Consider the following 19684-nt stretch of genomic DNA (forward strand, 5'->3'; position numbering starts at 1 on the left):
TTGCTTTGCTTGGCAGCTGTAAAAAGAGTGAAAGAAAAAAATTGAAGTGTAAGCTGACAATTAAAAAAGCACTACTGCATTCCATGCTTCCTCACCACACTGAGAAAAAAGTATTACCTGTAATTGTTCTCAGAAGATACGCATCCTAATGGACTACTCAATGGACTTTAAAGTCTATTACCAGCACAAGGTATTAATTTCCAAAGTTCAAAATTCTAAGCCACTGGCATCTATCTGGATGGTCTAGTGGGTAGGAACCTAGCCCAGGCCATGGGAGACCTGGGTGTCCTGAGGTTCACGGGACCGCCTGGGTTCAACTCCCTATTGTGCCATAGACTGTGACCTTGGGCAAGTCGTTTAGTCTCTGGATCAGTTACCCATTACAAAATGGGATTTTACTTTGTGTTCATCACTGAAGAGGCAAGATATGAATTCATTCTGAACTCCTGTGCTGTTCCAGAGCCAAGCACCATTCAGCATTTATATGCTCAAGAAGAACAATGCTAGGTTTCAAATAAGTTAAATTTGGTGAACATATTTTGAAGACAAAGATTACAGATATAATAGAGCAGATTTTCACCTGCAAGAACCAGTGAAAGAAGTTATTTTCTTTCACTAAACAACACAAATGAAAAATGCTCACCGGTTTTCTTTCTGTGGTTTAATTTCTCTCTGCTTATGTGCTTAGAGACCGATGGTCTTACAGTAGTTTTTATTTTACTGTCAACACAAGATGTAAAAATTCTTTTGGTTTCTGTTTCTTCCACATATTCTGTAGCTGTAGCCTTAATATCTTCCAAGTATACTTCATTTTTCCTCTTACGATTACGTAAAGTAGATCCAATGGAAGATGAATATATTTCATCTTTGGTTTCACCTGAGATGGGATCTATAACTGGAAGGTTCTGGAGTATTTCTAACTTTGAATGTCTAGGAACCATACTTACTCCTTCCCTTATCATATTAAGAGATTTTCTAGATTTTGGCTTAGTTGTCTCCATTCCTTTTCTTTCAGCAGCAGACGACTTATTTTTGATGACAGTAGCAGAAAGCACAGGACGTTTTTTTGGTTGTTCTCTTTGGGAGCAACTGCGAATCTGAAGGTCCTCATCAGAAAGAGGAAAATTGAGATGATTTTGTTCAGGTTTGGTACAATGAAGTAACTGAGATTTCGCTATAGGAGTCTCATCAAGGACGTCATTTGGAAACTTATGTTCTACAGATACACTTATGAACTGCATTTTTTCATTTTCTTTCCATTTTGAAGATGACGACTTCTCTGTGATACAAGTCTCCACACTGGAGGATAAAGAGGATGGTGAAACAGATATGTGGACTTGAGACACTGATTCTATAGCTAAGTTGTCTTTTACAAACTGATCGGGTGACAATATGGGAGCAACTTGCTCTGCTACAACTTCTACATTAAGTTGATAACTGTCATTTATAAAAGAATCTGGACTTAAAATTCTCCTTTGAGTCAAAGAGGAATGCAAGGCTGCCGTCCATTCCGGAGCACAAACAGGTGAATGTGTATTTGATCTGTGTGCTTGTACTAATCCAGAAGGAGAACTGTGTATACTTGAGGATTTTATTTCCTCATTAGGATTATGAAGTTTCTTGATGTTACATGTGTGTATTTCTTGCAATAATTCATCATTTACCACTGTACCAAGAACTGAGTATGTAGTAGATCTTCTCATTGAAAGAGGTGTGCAAATGGTATCATGATGTTCTTGCAATACAGGACTGATAGGAGATATAGGCAGTTTGTTTTCTAAAGTGATAAGCGAGTTTTTTGGGGGGGACATGCTACCTCGTATCACATCCAAATTTTCACAGGATTGGAGTGGGCTTCTAACTGTATCTGTTTTTTTGGAAACACGAAAAGTTTTGTTAACATTTTTAACATTTAAATGTTTTTTCTTAGCTCTTGTAGAAACTGATCCTTCTGAAGTATTTTTCTTTTTAATAGCATCCCAAAGACTCTTCTGAAAAACCACAAAAAATAAAATAAAATTAGAGGGTTTGCAAGGTAGTTGTTTTTTAAATATAATGCACTTATATATCCATCCACACAGATAATGAATTGATAGCTAACAGGTACAAAAACTAAGTTTTTAATTTTGGGTTGTTTAAGTTATTTTGAATAGATACACACTAAAAAAGTAATATGTAGCCACATGCTCTATGCACTTACCATAAACTTTAAAATGCCCACATCAAAAACCACACACCAACATAGCTGAAGCACAGCAATACAATGCAATATAATCCATAATCAAACCAACCAGGAAAATAAGCTAAAGCCATTTTTCTACTCCAATAATTCACCCTTAAGATGTTCTACCACTTTCAAATGGGAAAAGAAAAATTTTGCAGTATTCACTGGATTAGGGCTATTTCAGGATCAAGGAGAGCAAATTCCAAGTTATTGGGGGATCCCACTGAGGATACCCATTCAACAATTCATCTGTGTCTACACTAGTAGAAACAATTGGTACATTGCAAAATTTTGACTCACATGCAAGCAACAAATAAGACAAAAATAATTAGTGTTAACTAAAAATACATTTCTTACCTTTTTCTTCAGAGGCTGCTCAGCAACACCCAACAACACAGCCTGATGTTTTACAATGCCATTAACAATAAAAGTTACCAGTTCTCGGACTTTTCCTTCTTCTAATGGCGTCCATGTGATAGAAATAAAGATTCTTTCTCCAGACTATGAGAGAACGAAGCGTTAAAACAAAAACATTGTAAGGACATGAAAATATTTTTAAGAGAATTGATCATTTAAAAAAGAAGCAGCGAACAAAAGTGTTAGTGTCTGTGAATGCTTTTAAGTAAAGTGCTATATAAATGCTAATTAGTATGGCTTACATTTTCAGCCACTGAGTGCATAAATATGGGTTGGCGTCTCTAAATTTATGCACCGAACTTTAAAAATGTTGACTTATTAGATGAATTACAGTTGTTATGATGGAGGACAGGTGAGAAAGTACAAGTACACAATAGTGAGGTTAGGAGATAGAATGGATATAAGAAGAAAGGAATGTGATTTTCATAGAACATCAGGGTTGGAAGGGACCTCAGGAGGTCATCTAGTCCAACCCCCTGCTCAAAGCAGGACCAATCCCCACACAGGAAAACCTGCTGTCACATTATTGACTCGAACTGGGACCATATAGATCATTGTTGCAACCAAGGTCCTGTAGCGGCACCAAATCTTGTATAAAGGGGGTCAAATAAGGTATCTAAGACAAAGTTATGGTTTGCTGGTTATGATTATGCTGTCTATATGTGTGTATCATTTTTGTAGTTGAAGTTATGAATATTGGCTCTATACTGTCTGTATTTCAAACTTATACTATGCTTCTGGGTGACATCCCAGCTCTGCCTAGCCTGCTTGATGGCCCATTAAGGACCATCAGCTATATAACTGACCCATTGAGAGAAGGCAGATACGCCTTGTAACTCAGCAAAGTATGCAGGGACTTGCCCATGTGACTCCAGACTCCATTTTGCTGTAATTTTCCACAGTAAGAACCAAGAGGAGTTCCTACACCTGGAAAAGACTATAAAAGGCTAATGCCTCATCTTCACCTTGTCTTCAATCCTGCTTCTTACCTCTGGAGGGATTTTGCTACAAACTGAAGCTCTAAACAAAGGACTGATGACTCATCCCAGCTCTGGATGTACTCCAGAGTCTTGATTTGAACCTGCAGTTTATTCTATCACTGCTACAAGCCTGAACCAAGAACTTTGCCATTACTGTATGTAATTGATGCCATTTAACCAATTCTTGCTCTCATTTATATCTTTTTCCTTTTATGAATAAACCTTTAGTTGTTAGATTCTAAAGGATTGGCGTGATTTGTGGGTAAAGTCTGATTTGTATATTGACCTGGGTCTAGGGCTTGGTCCTTTGGGATCAAGAGAACCTTTTTTCCTTTTACTGGGGTATTGGTTTTCATAACCATTTGTCCCCATAATGAGTGGCACTGGTGGTGATACTGGGAAACTGGAGTGTCTAAAGGAATTGCTTGTGTGACTTGTGGTTAGCCAGTGCTCTCTGTCTGGCTGGTTTGGTTTGCCTTCGAGGTGGAAAAACCCCAGCCTTGGGCTGTAACTGCCCTGCTTTAAGCAATTTGTCCTGAATTGGCACTCTCAGTTGGGTCCCGCCAGAACCAGCATCATTACACCTGCTAAAATTTCATTACATTATTAGCTGTTAAAAAGATCAGTACTTCATTCATATTTTGTAGAACATATATTTTAATGCTTGTGAAAAGGGCTATATGAGAGCACTGTAAGCAAGAAGGTGAATTATAGATATGCAGGAGTAATATTGTTAAATATCCTAAATAACTATCGGAACATAAGCAAAATTTTAAATAAGCATATTTAGATTTTCTAAGTAATTTTGTTCTCATTTAGCTCAAGTACCCAACTTCTAAGTTTTGTGTTGATTAGAGCAGATAGACCAATAAGGTCATTGAAAAAATAATGAAAACAGTGTCCCTCTCACATGCCAGTAGCTCAACTCTGGGATGGTGCACGGGATTAGAATTAATTTGTTGAACAGCTTGAACTCAGGGAAGATTCTTGCCAAACACTAGATGAGCTACCCTACTGTACATTTTGCTGCTCTGCTGACACACCAGTAAGGTGAAAAATGCCAGTTTCTAGCATTACCATTCAATATAGCAGCAAAACAGGCAGATGATGATGATGATGATGGAGAGAAACAAGACAGCAGTGGAAAATCAAAGACGGACATTATGTAATGCCTGAAAAATCTCATTATATTTTGCTGGTCCTTGTAGCAAAAAAATAAAATAAAATAAAATAAAATAAAATAAACATCTTTTTATGCTAAAGAGGTTCCATACACAATTAACTCATTTAACACATTTACTTGCACTACTGATAGTAAATTGTGGCAGCTGTCACTTCCTCAGGAGATTCTGCTTCTTATGCTGTCAGAAGGCACTTGTCAAAATTTGCTACCTGCTGTTACAAAGATGTACTGTATACTCCTGGGAGAATGCTGCACCAAAAAAATTAAAAATTCCACACACAATATTTTAAAATTCTGCCTATTATATTTGTCAAAATAACCACACCAGTTTCAATTATTTTTGGTCACGTATTTCAAAATACCTGTCAGAAAAGTACGTCTGTAACAATAAAGACAACAAAAAAGATTCAGGAAATGTCTTTTGACAAATAGATTCCTTACTAGTCATATCAGATAACGTGACATCTGTGGTTCTTCTCACTGGGAGTTTGGGTCTAGCAGTGACCAAAACAGCCTTATGATTAAATTGTATGATGTTTTATCTTAAGAGTAGGAACAGCAAAGAACACATACAAGAGATTGAGAAAGACCCACCTCAAAATGCCCCATAGCCAGGACACTATCCTGGTATACGGAGACCTACTCTAGAATGTTTTATCTTAAGAGTAGGAACAGCAAAGCATAAGAAGTTTTTCAACCACACAAAAGGCGACACATGTCTATCTTACCTAAAGCCTGACCAATCTGAAGCAGACAAAGACACACCTACCCCCTGCAGGGTTGATTCGTCAGTTTCTCCCCCTTAACTATCTGCCCTCTTCTAGAGCAAGTGTGTCGTTAAACCATCCTGAAGCTTTTGATACTCCTCCCCCTCGGAGGGCCTGAGCCGGGGCATGGAAATGAACGCATTGCTCCTGAGCATATTGTCCTCCCCCTTCCTTGGTAAAGCCGATAGCGGATTAACTCAGTCAAGGTTCATACATTATTCCTGGCAGCTCCAAGCCCGTCACGCCGGCTCAGGGCATGTAACCGCACCGCCCCAACGAGCCCCTCCAGCCCCGGGGGCTGCCAGGGGGCCGCGCAGAGGTGGGGCTGGTGAGGGGACGCGAAGCCGCAGCAGCTCGGGCTCTCCCCGAGCCCGGCCCTACCTGGATGAGGAAGCGCCGGCGCTCCAGGCTGAAGCCTGTGGAGGGAGCCGGGAAGCGGTCGATAACCACATCAGCCTCCTCCGGGTTGGGGTTATCTACGGCCAGGAGCCGGGTGCAGGAGGCGCCGGGCCGGAGGCTGCCGAAGCTGAGGAAGGGCGGCCGGGAGAAGTGGGTGAGAGTCAGCACGGCGGGGTCCTCCTCCTCCTCCCTGGCAGCCCAGCGCCGCCTCCGCCGCCCCGGGCTCTCGGCCGGGCTCAGTCCGCAGGCAGCGGCGGCTCCCCTGCGCAGCAGCTCTGCAGCCATCGTCGGCTTGTTGCTGCCGAGACTCGGCGCTGCCCGGTCCCCGCGTAGCGCGGACAAACCGCACGAGCCAGACGCATAAACAGGCAGCACGATACTAACCGCCCCGGCCAACCATTCAAACCCAGCGCCACCGCCAATCCCCAAGCGCCCCCACGGCCCGCCAATCGCCACACAGCCCTGTCCCAACCCGCCCACCAACCAGCGGCGCAGCGTCTCTTCCAGGCCACCAATCGCCATACAGGGCCCACCCTGTAGCCTCTCCGCCAATCACTACCCGGCGTTTTATTTAAACATCAGCTCGGAGATGGTTGGCTGGAGGGGAGTTTCCCAGAGCAGGCTCTGCCGGCCGGCGGGTGAGCCCCCCGCTCGCGGGGCAGGACATGGGAGGGTCATGCGGCCGCCGCGCCTAGCACAGGGCGGGAGGAAAGAGGTTTCCCTGGGGAGAATTCCGTGCGCGTCACACCCCTCCCCCCTCCTGACTGCCTACCAAGCTGCTATTGCCACCGCCCAGCTGGCTGAGCCCACTCCCGTGTGCATAGGTGCTGACTTTTGGGTGTGCCGGTGGGTGCCCTCCCGAGGCACCACTCCCTCTCTGCCCCCTCCTCCAAGCACCTCTGCCAGTTTTGGAAGGAGGCTATTCACGTTAGAAAGACAAGGTGGGTGAGGTCCTATCTTTTATTGGACCAGCTTCTGTTGGTGAGAGAGACAAGCCTTGGAGCTTTCAGAGAACTCGTCTTCAGTAAGAAGAACTGTGACAGCTCCAAAGCTTGTCTCTCTCTCTCACCAACAAAAGTTGCTCCAATAAAAGCTATGACCTCACTTACCTTGTGGCTCTAATTTCCTGGGAACAACAGGGCTACACCAACAAAAAATGCAGCCCTGGAGCACCCACGAGTTGGCGCCTATGCCCGTGTGTAACGGATGTGCTACTGCAAGTGCTATGCCTTTTCTCAGGAGGGCAGACTGGTCTAAGGGCAAGTCTTCACTCCAGCCTGAAGGTAACGTATGTTGTTATGTAATTACTGCGATGGCTGACCTCTACACTCCCCTCCTTCTGTCCAAGGGGGTTTCCACCACCAACGGGGGTGTTGGGAGCCCTACTGCCCCCCCCCCCCAGGGTTCTCCACTCCCTGCTTCCAGCCACTGGGCAGACCCCGGGCTTCTCTGCATAGGGAGGGGAAGCCTCCAAGTAGCATCACAGACGAGAGTGGGGAGCCTAGGGAAGCCCAGCTCTAGCTGTCTTGCTTTCTTGTCAATTTCAGGGCTCCAGCATGGAGCTGTGAGATTGACAAGACAACTAACAGTGGATGTAAATAAGGTAGTGTCTGCACTGCATCACCTTAACTACACTGACATAAGTGCTATGCCTCTCCTGGAGGTGGAGTTATGTTGATGTAAGAGGACACCACAACTACAGCCTTGTCCTGCTGGTGTAAGTGTGTACACTGACATAATTAATTAGGTCACCATATGCTGCCTTACCTTAACCTGTGTAGTGCAGACCAGGCCTAACACTTCCTTCTAGGCTTGACATCTATGACTTATGCATTGATGGCTGCAGTAGCTACTGCTGCCTCTGCCCTCCCCTGTTAATAAACATCACTTATGTTGCAAAATGATCAAAATATACATCTGTTAATGTTATGAAATAAGGTGTAGTGTACATTATTACACACTAAAGCCAAGGTGAGTGGACCAACTTCTGCTGGTGAGGGAGGCAAGCTTTTGAGCTCTTTGTGGGGGAGGAGATGACCAAGATAAGTTAGTTCAATACCAGATATTACCTCACCTATTTTTTCTCTCTAATATCCTATAACCAATATGGCTACAACACTGCATACAATTCTACACTGCTGTATTTATATAACACTAAGTGTACACTAGCCTCTAGAGCAGCGGTTCTCAACCTATTTATCACTGTGGGCTGCATATGCAGCTCTGTGTGTGTTATGTGGGCCACATCCACCTGTACATCTAAAAAAAAAAGTTTAGTATTTGTTATATGACAGCAGTATGATTCAGATCAATATAGTACCTTTCACTTCAACACTGGCAAATGTCTACCAAGAGCATTTTGAATTAGCAAAATAAGTCAAAACATTAACTGTTAAAATTAATTTACTCTAAGGGCAGTATGGTTGGGCTGAGTGCCTGGAGAGCGCAGCTCTGGAGCCTGCCTGCAAAGAGGAGGAACCCACCCATGCAAACACACCTTCCTGGCCTGTCCTCCCAGCACCCAGATCCCCTACCCCCAACACTAACCTGGCACATGGGCCTGTTCCTCAGATACAGGGTGCCCTGTGGAGGGTAGGACGGGCCATCCAGGGACTGCCCCCTTCCTTTCAGTCCCACACCCAGGGACTGCCCACCATCAACTGCCTCCAGTACCCAGCCCCCCCAAGGACTGCCCTCCAGCACTCAACCCCCCATCCAGGGACCATGCCCCATTATGTAGCCCCTGATCCAGAGACTACCCCTAGCCATCAGTCCCCCTCACCTAAAGTCTGTCCCCCATGCACTGGCTGCACCTCTCTCCCTGCAGCCCTAGGCCCCTGCATCCCCCTCCCTGGGCCTGCTGGTCTCCTACCTTGGCTGCACATAGCTCAGCTGTGCAGCGCACCTGCCACTGTGGTCCTAATGCCAGGGAGCCTGCTCCAGCTGAGGTCAATGGACCTGTGATTCTATTGGGGGCGGGGGGAAAGAGAGGCTGCTGGGCCCAATCCAGGGTGTGGGGGCTGATGCCACTGGGCCCAATCCTACTGAAGGGCTGACACCCCCCATTTTGCACTCCCACCCAGCTCTGCATCCTGGGGCAGGTGCCCCTCCTGCCCCACTCTAGTTATAGTCCTGTCACTTGTACCACAACTGTGTGCTGATTGGGCCGCAAGTGGCTCAGATTGAGAGCTACTGCTTTAGGGCAAGTAAAATACAAGGAGCACAGTGCAATCTCTGAGATCTTCAAGGACTCCCCTCCTCTCCCAGACAGTTTCTTCACACTTCCACTGCTGGACTTAGTTACCCAGCTATGTAATTGTCAGATAATTGATGAAAAGTATGTCATAAGGTAATGTGATAAGGTTGCACGCAATTGGAAGATGTTCACAGGTAACATTGTGTGAATACTTTCATCTGGTAACTTTCAATGAATAAGAATGTATATTTTTAGTTCCTTATTCAGATTGCCATTGCCTCTTTTTCTATAGTCCCTCTTCCATAAAGAGGTGTTAGACAGTATTTTTAAGTTACAGCACTGGCAAACCACAGTCCTGTATTTGACTCTTAGCAGCCTCAAAAAGAAATCTAAAATGGCTAGTTTGCAGAATCTAGAGTGAGAAGGATCACCTTTCAGGTTAAAAGCAATTATTTCCCTTTCCTATGTTGGGAATGTCAAAAAAAAATAAAAGGGATGGCCAATTATGATGGTTCCAAAAATGGCAATTACTTTTGCTTAGTGCAAAGCTGGGCTGGATTGGAATAATATTCTATGATCAAGCCTGTCCAGTCCACAGCCTAGAATGACTGCAACATCCAAACGTTCTGGTCCTTCCAAGGTTCATCAGTTTACCAATTCAGAAGCAGTTAAACAGCTAAAATGACCTAGTAGAAAGTTCATGTGTTTTTTTTATGCACATAAAAATCAATCAATTTCACTTCTCTAAGTTCACCCAGGCATTTTGGAAGCTGTCCATGCCAGGGGAGATTTTCAAAGGCACAAACCAGAGTTTGAAAGTCTCTCCCCTAACTTCCCATTGGGGATGGCCAATGCATTATCCTCCTCTACTGTCTATTGCAGGGGTCAGCAACCTCTGGCACACGGCTCGCCAGGGTAAGCACCCTGGCGGGCCAGGCCAGTTTGGTTACCTGCCGCATTGGCAGGTTTGGCCCCTCGTGGCTCCCACTGGCTGCGGTTCGCCGCTCCAGCACAAACCGCTGGTCTATTGTTTGCACATGGTTTAAAGAGATCACGCATAACTGGGTATATGAATATCTATTCCTATTTTAGTTTTGGAAATTTTACCTTAAATTGCACAATAAGTGCAGTTCCTTTGATAGATGAAATACAAATGGTTTTGGTAACCCTTACATTTTTTTTTTTTTTTTTTAAAAAACAAGACTTCCCACATTCAAAGATCAGATCAAACCAAGGGTTTTTTCCTATATTAAATTTAATTTACAACATAAAATGTAAGATCATGAGACAGCCACAAATCTGACAAAATTTCAAAAACAAGATAGTTCGTCTTCCATTATCTTTGAATCTGAAAGATAGAATACTGCATTTTCATGCTGTTAATCAGTTCAAACCTAGACCAACAACTGTTATGCTATACAAACCACACGGGATCTTTTATAGAGGAAAAGGCAAATACTCCACATTTATTGAAAATACAAGTTAGCATATGCTTTTTAGTCATACACACACAGTTCTGTCAGTTGATGTTTACAGTTACCAGTTCAGAGTCTGGATCATTCTAGTGGACAGCCAGATTGGTTGCAGAAGGGAGCCAGGCTCTGTCAGTCGTGATCCTATGCTTCTGGAGTGTGGCAAGACTAACCCAAAGCCCCATGGCAGAGCACCCTGTTTTGTTTTTTCTGTTGAAGTCTATGGATTTTGCTGTGTCAGTTTGAGTCAGAGTTACGTCTTAATTGGTGTCAAGTATCAGAGGGGTAGCAATGTTTGTTGCTTTTTACAGATCCAGACTAAGTCCTAGGGCACCTTATAGACTAACAGACTTATTAGAGCATAAGCTTTCATGGGTGAATACCCACTTCATCAGATGCACATGCGAAGTGGGTATTCACCCACAAAAGCTTATGCTCCAATACGTCTGTTAGTCTATAAGGTGCCACAGGACTCTGTCACTTCTTAATTGGTGTATTTTTTGATGTTAACATTCCAATACACCTCCAAGAGGGTCATTCTGTCCTGGTTTAGATTTAATTAATTGTTCTTAGGGGTGCCAGCCTTCACCTTAGGGCTGTCAATCTGCCCTCTCTTCATTATGGATGCGCATTGATGGTTAAGTCTTTTCACTCCTTCTTCCTTGACCTTTTGGCTAAAACAATGGCCTTCCACCTTATTTTTTTCTGATGCATACATTCCTCATTCACACAGGCCTTTGAGAATACAAACAGCGTCAGTCTATATTGAGCAAAAAGGCATTGCAAATTAAACCTTGCTAAGTTTTAGAACCAATAACCAAGACAATTTACATTGAGACCCAGGCCTTCAATATTCCCCTAATCTACTTAACATAAAACACAATACAGAATTCTGTCTCTTACTATCTAAACCTTAAAACAAAGAACTAAAGAGGGCCCAATTTGTAATGCATGTGGGAAACCACAGTAGTCATTATAAACTTATCTTAAAACAAAAGGGTGACCATAATTAGTCATAAGGATTCTTCTGGTCTATTCATTCCTTTCTGCTATTCAAAAAAAGGGTGTCTGGCAGGATAAAATCAAATCATACATTAATTCTCATAGTACAATTATAAAATCCTGCTCCTACACAACCACTCCTGCAAGAAATGTTGAAATGCAAGCAACATTAGGACAAAGGAACTTAAAAAATTTAATATCAAACAATTACACAGAGGACTGAGTTATTCTACATTTACAATGCCTTATAGCAGAGTGATTTTTCCCTAAAAAAAAGACAATTGTACTTAAAAAGACTTCCACCTAAAGTATCAGTCTATTACAGACCGCACTAAAAAGCACAGCATTTCAAATAACAGTGGCCAAATATTACCAATTTTTTTATTTTGCTCTTTTTTATATAAAAAAGTTTAACATTTTAAAATGAACAAAATGCTTTGTTATGGGAGACTTCAAACAATTTGAAAATAGTTACCTTTAATGCACCAGAACAGTCATCATAAAATATAGAGAAAGGACAGTTATGGATTTTATCAAAGTGTCTGCCCCCTTTTTTTCAGCAGTAACATTCAATCAATACTTATGCATGTTAGCTTGTTAAAGAAGAGGCCCATGATGACATGACTTAAATACTCCTGATCTTATAAGCAAGGTCAAAGATGACAGCAATCATAAGGATACACACACACACACAAATATGCTTCCTGCACTCAAGCACCATATCAATTCCTGAAGCCTGAAGTTATTATTCATGTGAGATCAATTTAAGGAAATTGATCTCGAATTGCTTTTTACTTTTATGCAGATATCCATGAATGGATTCCCCATCTCCACCCCAAGAAGGAAAAAAAGCTCTGATCTGCAACTATATTCTCACAGTTCATGTCTGCTTTACGTGAAAGCTCCACCTTAAAAAAATAAAAATAATTAAAAAAAAAAAAAAAAAAAAAAAAACCAAGAAAGGCAGGGGGGAGGGAAGGGTAATTAATTCCCTGTCTACATAATGCATTTTACATCTGGTCAAGCACATTATGAAGAGGTTATTGACTTGCTCTGAAGCATTATATTTTGGATATTGGAACAAGTGACCTGTCCAGAAAATTCTGTTCCCAATATGTTTCTCCCCAGGATTGTTTACTACAGTGTATCAGTTTTCTTTACACTTTAAGTCTTTCATTTCTGAGTGGTATTTGAGACATGATTAGTCTTAAAATATTATTTTACTTTTAATTTACATATTTTTAATCTTCAAGGTACACAATATAAGCCAAGCTATACCACTGTCACTACTACTGCTGCTGTCCAGAATAAGGACAGCCTTGGAAAACGATACTACTGTAGAAAGAGTAGCAATGCTCAGGAAGAATTTCTTAAAATAAATAAATAAATCCCATTCAAAGATATGATATCTTGGAATAATCAGTGACCTGGTAAATACAAGGGAAAAATCAAAGGTTTTTTGAAAGGCATATGCAATATGTAAACAGAACATAAATGCAGTATTTTTTGCAGAACTACATAGGAGCCTAAGATTAAAGAAAATTTCACAAAAACCCTTTTAGATAGAAGAGCACAAATGAAGATTCCACTTTTCCTCCCAAAGCTGTTTTTGTGGGAGGAAAACCCCCCCACAATTTTTAAATATTTGGCACTGATCAGAAAGTGACATTTTAAAGAGAAAGCTTAAGAAGGATGTGGGTCTAAGTGGTGAGCTGAGTCAATGCTACAAGATTAAAGCAGCCTTTATTGTAAAAGCTCTCTCTCAATGCTTAAAGAATATGCTCTAGTTATATAGGTACAAATACATGTGTTTATTGATATATGACGGTACCATGGCCAAGAAGCTATGATCTGTGCAGTCAAGATGGTTCATATTTTTCTCTCAATCCAAACCATTTTATTCAGAAATAGGGCTCTCTCTCAGGTTGAAGATCATCTGTTCATGCTTATAGAATGAAGTACCAGTCCATGGTGATTTACTTGACTCACATGCAAATTCACTATACCCATAAGGCCATAAGAATCAAAACCCAGCACATGAAAAAAATTAACTATTTAATAATTTAGCAATTCTATGTAATTTTTCCTACATGAACTATTTTTTCCCTTCAGGCAATGATTGAGCCTGACCAGCAGGTAAAGATGCAAACTAGTTTGGTTAACTGTAAAACTGAACTGATGAACTATTAGGCCAACATTTTTAAGAGAGCATAGTGATCTGGAGTACCCAACTTAAACACCTTTAAAGTGTCTCCAGTTGAGCACCCAAAGTCACTAGGCACTTTTGAAAATATTGGCTTTAATAATTAATCAACTAGAGTGATCAGTCAATGTACAAATAGGCACAATCATGACAGACCTAAAAAGAACATTAAATGTTGAGGTTGAATTTGGGGCATATATTACTTAAATAATGTGAAGTGTGTTCCAGACTGATTGGATTTAAAAACAAAATAAAACAAAACTTAACCACCAAAATTTTTAAGCCACTGTTTAATTGAAATCCTCTCCACACTCATTGCAGAGGAAGTAAGTAAGTAAAGAATGCAAAGTTAGAATGTCAGTCTCAGAACTGTGCTGACAGCATTGATGTCAGTTTATCTTTGATGGTATGAGCATAACCTTTGGAAACCACATTGGTTTGTGTTTCACAAACAGTATGGGCGTACAGAAGGGTAAAAACTCCAGTGCTTGTCAACTTTAAAGGTACACACTAAATAGTATTTTTGTGCATTGGAGTGCAAGAATGGTGGTCATTTAAAACTTTTTTTTTTTTTTTTTTTTTTTTGCAGAGAACAAGCGGGGAGCACAGTACTTGACAGTGTCCTTTTAGAAGATGGCATTCAATGGGCTGAATATTGTTGTATAATGTTAATTAGTACTCATCTTTTTACCTGACATATGTACAGCATCTCCGTATGAACGTTCCCAGAGTACTTCATCTCATCTTGCTTTGTACATATAGACACAAAACAATTAAACATACACTTAGTCCCACTATTGGAACTGAATTTTAAAGATCTGTAAGTCTAGGACTTCTATTGTGCTTCTTTGGACAAGTCCTTATTTAAATAATGATACATTTGAATTCTATGCAGGCTAGTACTAATTCAACTGCTAACAGAAATCTTTGGTGCACTTAGATGAGAATCAGTGAGGTTGAAAAGTTTCTACACATGACCAAACACCAAGTCCTGGCCCCAATCCTGAAAAGCACTCAAACACCTCACAGAAAGTGATTAGCATTTTATAAGATAGGGCCATTAAGAGAGTTTGTAGCAGTAGGATGCTGACATTTTTTCAGAAACTATTTATGCTCCTACCAAATGCAGAACTTTAACAACAACTCACCATGGCAAATGAACTTTGTTTCATAATTTAGAAATTGGATATAAATATTTTACAATAATAATAAAAGCAAGAAAACCAGATTTTTAATGGGAAGTAGACATTAGTTTAAAATGTAATCCCTAATGAGACATAATTGAGAGACAAGCATGATTCCACGTATTTCCTTTGGCACAAGATTGACTGAGTCTAAAACAAGGAAAGTATTATTTTGGGAATGAGGTTAGAAGTAGAACCCTGCACGGATACAAAGTTTGTATGCGCATCCGATCCGCAATCCACAAAAATGATCTGCAGATATCCAAGGATTTGCAGAGCTCCACTTAGAAGAAAATTTGAGGGATTTAATAATTTAAATTATTCTAGATAGTGGATTTGATATGGTTCTACACTAGAAGAACAGTAAGGAAACAATAAAAATAGTTAAAGCCCTTACATGTTCTAATCTTCCTTCCTCTTCCTAATTATTTGTCACCTATATACAATGTATATCATGTAAGGTGAAAAAACAAATGACTTCCTTTCACTTTCTTTTCCAGAAGCCAACTGAAGATTTATAATTGCTGATTTCATTAATCTTTTAATGAATTGAAGCAAATTACTTTTCTGAAAAGAGCTTTTTACATTACTTTACACAGCAGTAATGTAGAAATGGGCATACCAGTGCGGACTTCAGCTTGGTTTGATTCTGTGCTCATAAACAAGGATGAACTATTCCAATCTTATTATTGCCTGAGAGTTACAGTATATTATCACCACATCTCTAAACCTTTCAAGGCCCAAATGTTGGAAACGTTCTAGAAGATTGAACCAAGGTTAAGAGAGCACAAGTACTGTTTATAGTCTCAGATTCATAATTCCATTATTCAGATATGAATTACAGTAAAAAAATGTAACCAGGTTTGTCTGGGATAAAGTTAAATTTTAGTTTAAGGTGAGGGATCATTAAGAGGTTTAGTTTCATGTTCTTTTCCAATCGTGACCCTAATGAATTGGCCATAACCCTTCTAATATACTTTTCCATTATCTAAAGAAAGGTTTATTTGGAAAGTGAGATGCAGACAGGTGAACAATTATTTTTATTAATGGCCAGGTATGGGATTAAAGTTTGCTGCAGCTAGTATTCTTAAAAGATATTTGAGAACCTGTTTTCAAAAGACCTTCTATAAGATTTTTAAAAGTCTTTAAAACCACAAGAAACACTATAAATATACATCAAAATGTGTCTTAATGTTCATATATGCAAACAAATCTATTTTTTCCTTGCACTCAACAAAACTGTTCATAAAAGACTAGAAGTCCAAATAAACTACAAAAAACTTAGTAGCCATATTAGTCCTCTGGTGGCTAATGGCTTGGTAAGTTAGGTGGAATGTTATGGGTCCGATCATGAATGTTCATTATTTGACATATTCTGTACAGTTGGAGCTGTATCAAGCCCCAATAAAGTTCCAAGGTAAGATTGGTCTCTAGGATCCAACATTTGCTCAGGTCTGACAGGATGAACTATATTTGCAGGCTGGGGAGTGAGAGTATATTTTTCCAGAAATGCCATTTCTGTTGTTCGTTGATAATCTGGCTGCTGTATCTGTGGGGGAAGAATGCCATGAGACTGGGGTGAGAGAGTAGTGGTATGTTGTACTAGATCAGCTTGAGGTTCCCGCATCTGAACTGGTACCAGTGTTACTGGCACACATACTTCTGCTGGTACATTCTGTAGCATAGGTTTGACTTCTGTTTCGTAAACTTCGGGCTGATCCATGTATGGTTTAGACTCAATTTGGAAAACTTTGTCATCAGGGGTGTACTGTACTGGCAAGGAGATTACTTTCTCTTCAGAAGTGGTTACTGTTTCTTCTGCAGCTTTTGTTCCATGTACATGGTCAATATGGTATTTCAACTTGTCTTTTCGTTTAAATGTTGCATTGCAATGCTGGCAGTTAAAAGGTCGAGCATCTGAATGAATAACCATGTGTTTTGTTAATGTCTTCTTAATTCTAAAGGACTGGCTACAGATTTGACATTTGTATGGTTTCTCACCTGTAGAACAAAAGGAATCAGCATTAATAGATAAAAATGTGAAGTCAAGTATCACTATGTAGAAACCATATGGTTCGGGATGGGGGACTATATTATATAATAAACATGGTTCTCAAGTAGCTGTACTGGAAAAAAATACATTTGGCATCTGAGAATACAATTCACTAAGTAAAAACAGAAAAGTTATTTTGAAGTGATATCCGTAAAGCATTCTCGTCAAATCCAACTAGTTCGGATTTTTGCCAAGTGCACACTAAGAGGACCAGTCAGTAAATCTAACAAAGAGAAATAACATTCACGTTATTGTTCTATTGCTAAAGAAGCTCAATTTAGCTTTTTTTTTTTTTTTTTTTTTTTTTTAGGTCTTTCTCATGAACAATTACTTTCTTGCAGAGGAATCAGAGGATGCAGAGCTGAGTGTATTAAGACACTAACCTTTCCCCTGGATAGTTAGGTTCCAAATCCTGATTTAGGTTACAAAGTGAAATTAAGTATTCCCTAGATCTCCAGACTGAGTAGAAGGTATGAGTAAATTTAGTAAGAATATACAATGAGCATCAGTAGAACACATACAAAATCAGAAGCTCCTTTGCCTAGGGAAGTCTAAAAAGAACTGACTACTACATTCAGAGGGCAGTATTCACACTCAGCACGGGATGGCATACAAGCAGTAGGGAGCTCAGTTCATGCTACTGCTGCCCTAAAGGGTCATAAAGCCTGAAGAATTAGAAGAATTCTGTCAGTCCAGTGATAATTTATCATCATCATCTCCTGTCACTCCAAGTTGGCAGTAACACAGAATGATCGATAAAGTTTTACCTGAATGTGTCCTAAAATGCATTTCCAAACTTGATTTCCCTTTAAAAACTTTCTTGCAGACGTCACACTGATGAAATGTTGCTTTATATCTGCAAAGAAGAAAACACGTTTACATTAGAAGATCAGGTTTTTCCAAAAAGTCTCAAATATGTACATAGCCTTTAAAGATTCTACAAACTGTATAAGAGTTACATATTTCTGTATTCCTCCCTCTACATTTATATTACAATATAAAACATATCTGGAGGTGACAGGCAATTCCTTTAGGCATCCACTTGTCAGAGGGCCATCTCAATTATTTTCTAGACTACTCTGCAAAATGAGTAGTCTAGTACTTTGTGTTCAGCAAATCTATTTAAAACTTCCCATCTGAAACCCAAATGTGCCCTGGAGAGGATCCTTCAGGTCAACATCCAAAGTTGGTTTTCAGTTTGGCAGCAAGTTATGCTACAAAACAAGCCTTAAGACTGGCTTATGTTCCTTTCCTCCCAGGTAGAAAAAAGTGACAATGAAATGTGTTGACTGAGGCAGTGAATTTAAGTACTGACAAAATAAAAGCTAAACAACCCTGTAATTGATTTTATGCACTTCTGTTAGCTAAGATTTACAGTAAATTATTCAAAATATGAACAAATATTGAAAGCAATGAGTTTGTCCTGAAAGCTAGTTCTGGTTTTCCATGTTAAAGTAAAGTATAAGGACTTTGGGAGAGCTCACAGACTACTGAACTGACTTCTTGCAATTCAATCATTTGCCCAGTTTGTAGATGGTAATTAGATTAAGTTGTTGTAGGAAACAACAGGCTACCAACTGTGAAAGTGAAATGAATTATATTAAAGAAATAGAATGAAATAAAGAATGCTGTATATACCTTTAAGCAGAAATGAGAAATGCTGTAATCCAGGTGTCAGGAAAGCAGACATTAACTGTTAATCAACTGCTCCACTTAAGGGCGATTGGTGAAGCATTAGCCTTAGAGCGATAAGAGTTAATAAGGAAGCAGGATATGCATATTGTGCCCCAGGCAAATTTTACAATTTTGCTCTCTGTCCCTTTGTTTAGTTCACACCCTTTTATCTGTATAAATAAGACTGTTTGAATCTTGCATGGTGCTCACATTATCTGAGTGTTATTAGCACAGCGCTCTGCTAATAAAACAGAGTGGTCTGACAAACTCAGTCCTGAGTCTAACTTTGACAATTTGGAGGTCCCACTGAGATAGCAACCGTCTTCACTGGGGCCGTGTGATTCCTGACTGTTTTTGTAGGACGACCGCAGCAGACGGCACCTGGGCATTTGGCCCTAGTGGTCCTCCTCCTGAACGGAAGGGCGCATGACCACAGGTAGGTCTACGCCATCGAACCTGTTGGTTCCCACTCTGTTCTGGTAGGGATCCCGGGATCTGACATCAGGAATCTGGTCAGGTAACACTGGTCTACAATTTTTGAGAAGTCGTCTGCTTCAGAGATAAAATGTGCTATTATGTATTTTGATGTGCTGAATTCAAATATGACAATTAAAACAACTGTTTGGCTACTGTTTCTAAGATATTTAAGTTTTTACATTTTATGTCTATGTATATTGTGTAGATAGAGTTTTAATCATAAATTGTATACCTAGCTCTTTTCATGTGTTTATGGTTGCTTTACATGATAATATTTCACCTGTCCTGTTTATGTAACACTTTCAAAATCAGCAAAAGGGTTATATAAATAAAATGTATTATGAAACAAAAGGCAAAAATTATGTACATAGTTTAGTCCTATTCCGTGTCTACTCGGCACTTCTTGGCTTGTCTCTTGTATTCAGTAAATGGAGCATCTCTTGTCACTGTCCA

General features: G+C 40.2%; 2 protein-coding genes across 3 annotated transcripts in view; both read right to left on the reverse strand.

The window, feature by feature from the left end:
• Positions 1-6346, reverse strand: part of ASPM (assembly factor for spindle microtubules) — a 38952-nt gene extending 32606 nt beyond the window's left edge. Inside the window, exons 1-3 of the mRNA XM_034779591.1 lie at positions 5953-6346; positions 2582-2725; positions 644-1991 (exon numbers count right to left, since the gene is read on the reverse strand). Of these exons, the coding sequence (XP_034635482.1) occupies positions 644-1991; positions 2582-2725; positions 5953-6255 (1795 nt within the window). The 5' untranslated portion in view covers positions 6256-6346. The remainder of the gene's footprint in view (positions 1-643; positions 1992-2581; positions 2726-5952) is intronic.
• A 5382-nt stretch (positions 6347-11728) lies between these two features.
• Positions 11729-19684, reverse strand: part of ZBTB41 (zinc finger and BTB domain containing 41) — a 32542-nt gene continuing 24586 nt past the window's right edge. For both annotated transcript variants that reach the window (XM_034779171.1, XM_034779172.1), the window contains exons 10-11: positions 17848-17936; positions 11729-17028 (exon numbers count right to left, since the gene is read on the reverse strand). In XM_034779171.1, coding sequence (XP_034635062.1) covers positions 16376-17028; positions 17848-17936 — 742 coding nt within the window. In that variant the 3' untranslated portion in view covers positions 11729-16375. The remainder of the gene's footprint in view (positions 17029-17847; positions 17937-19684) is intronic.

This window comes from Trachemys scripta, chromosome 8 (genome assembly GCF_013100865.1).
Source record: "Trachemys scripta elegans isolate TJP31775 chromosome 8, CAS_Tse_1.0, whole genome shotgun sequence".
NCBI classification, from domain to species: domain Eukaryota; kingdom Metazoa; phylum Chordata; order Testudines; family Emydidae; genus Trachemys; species Trachemys scripta.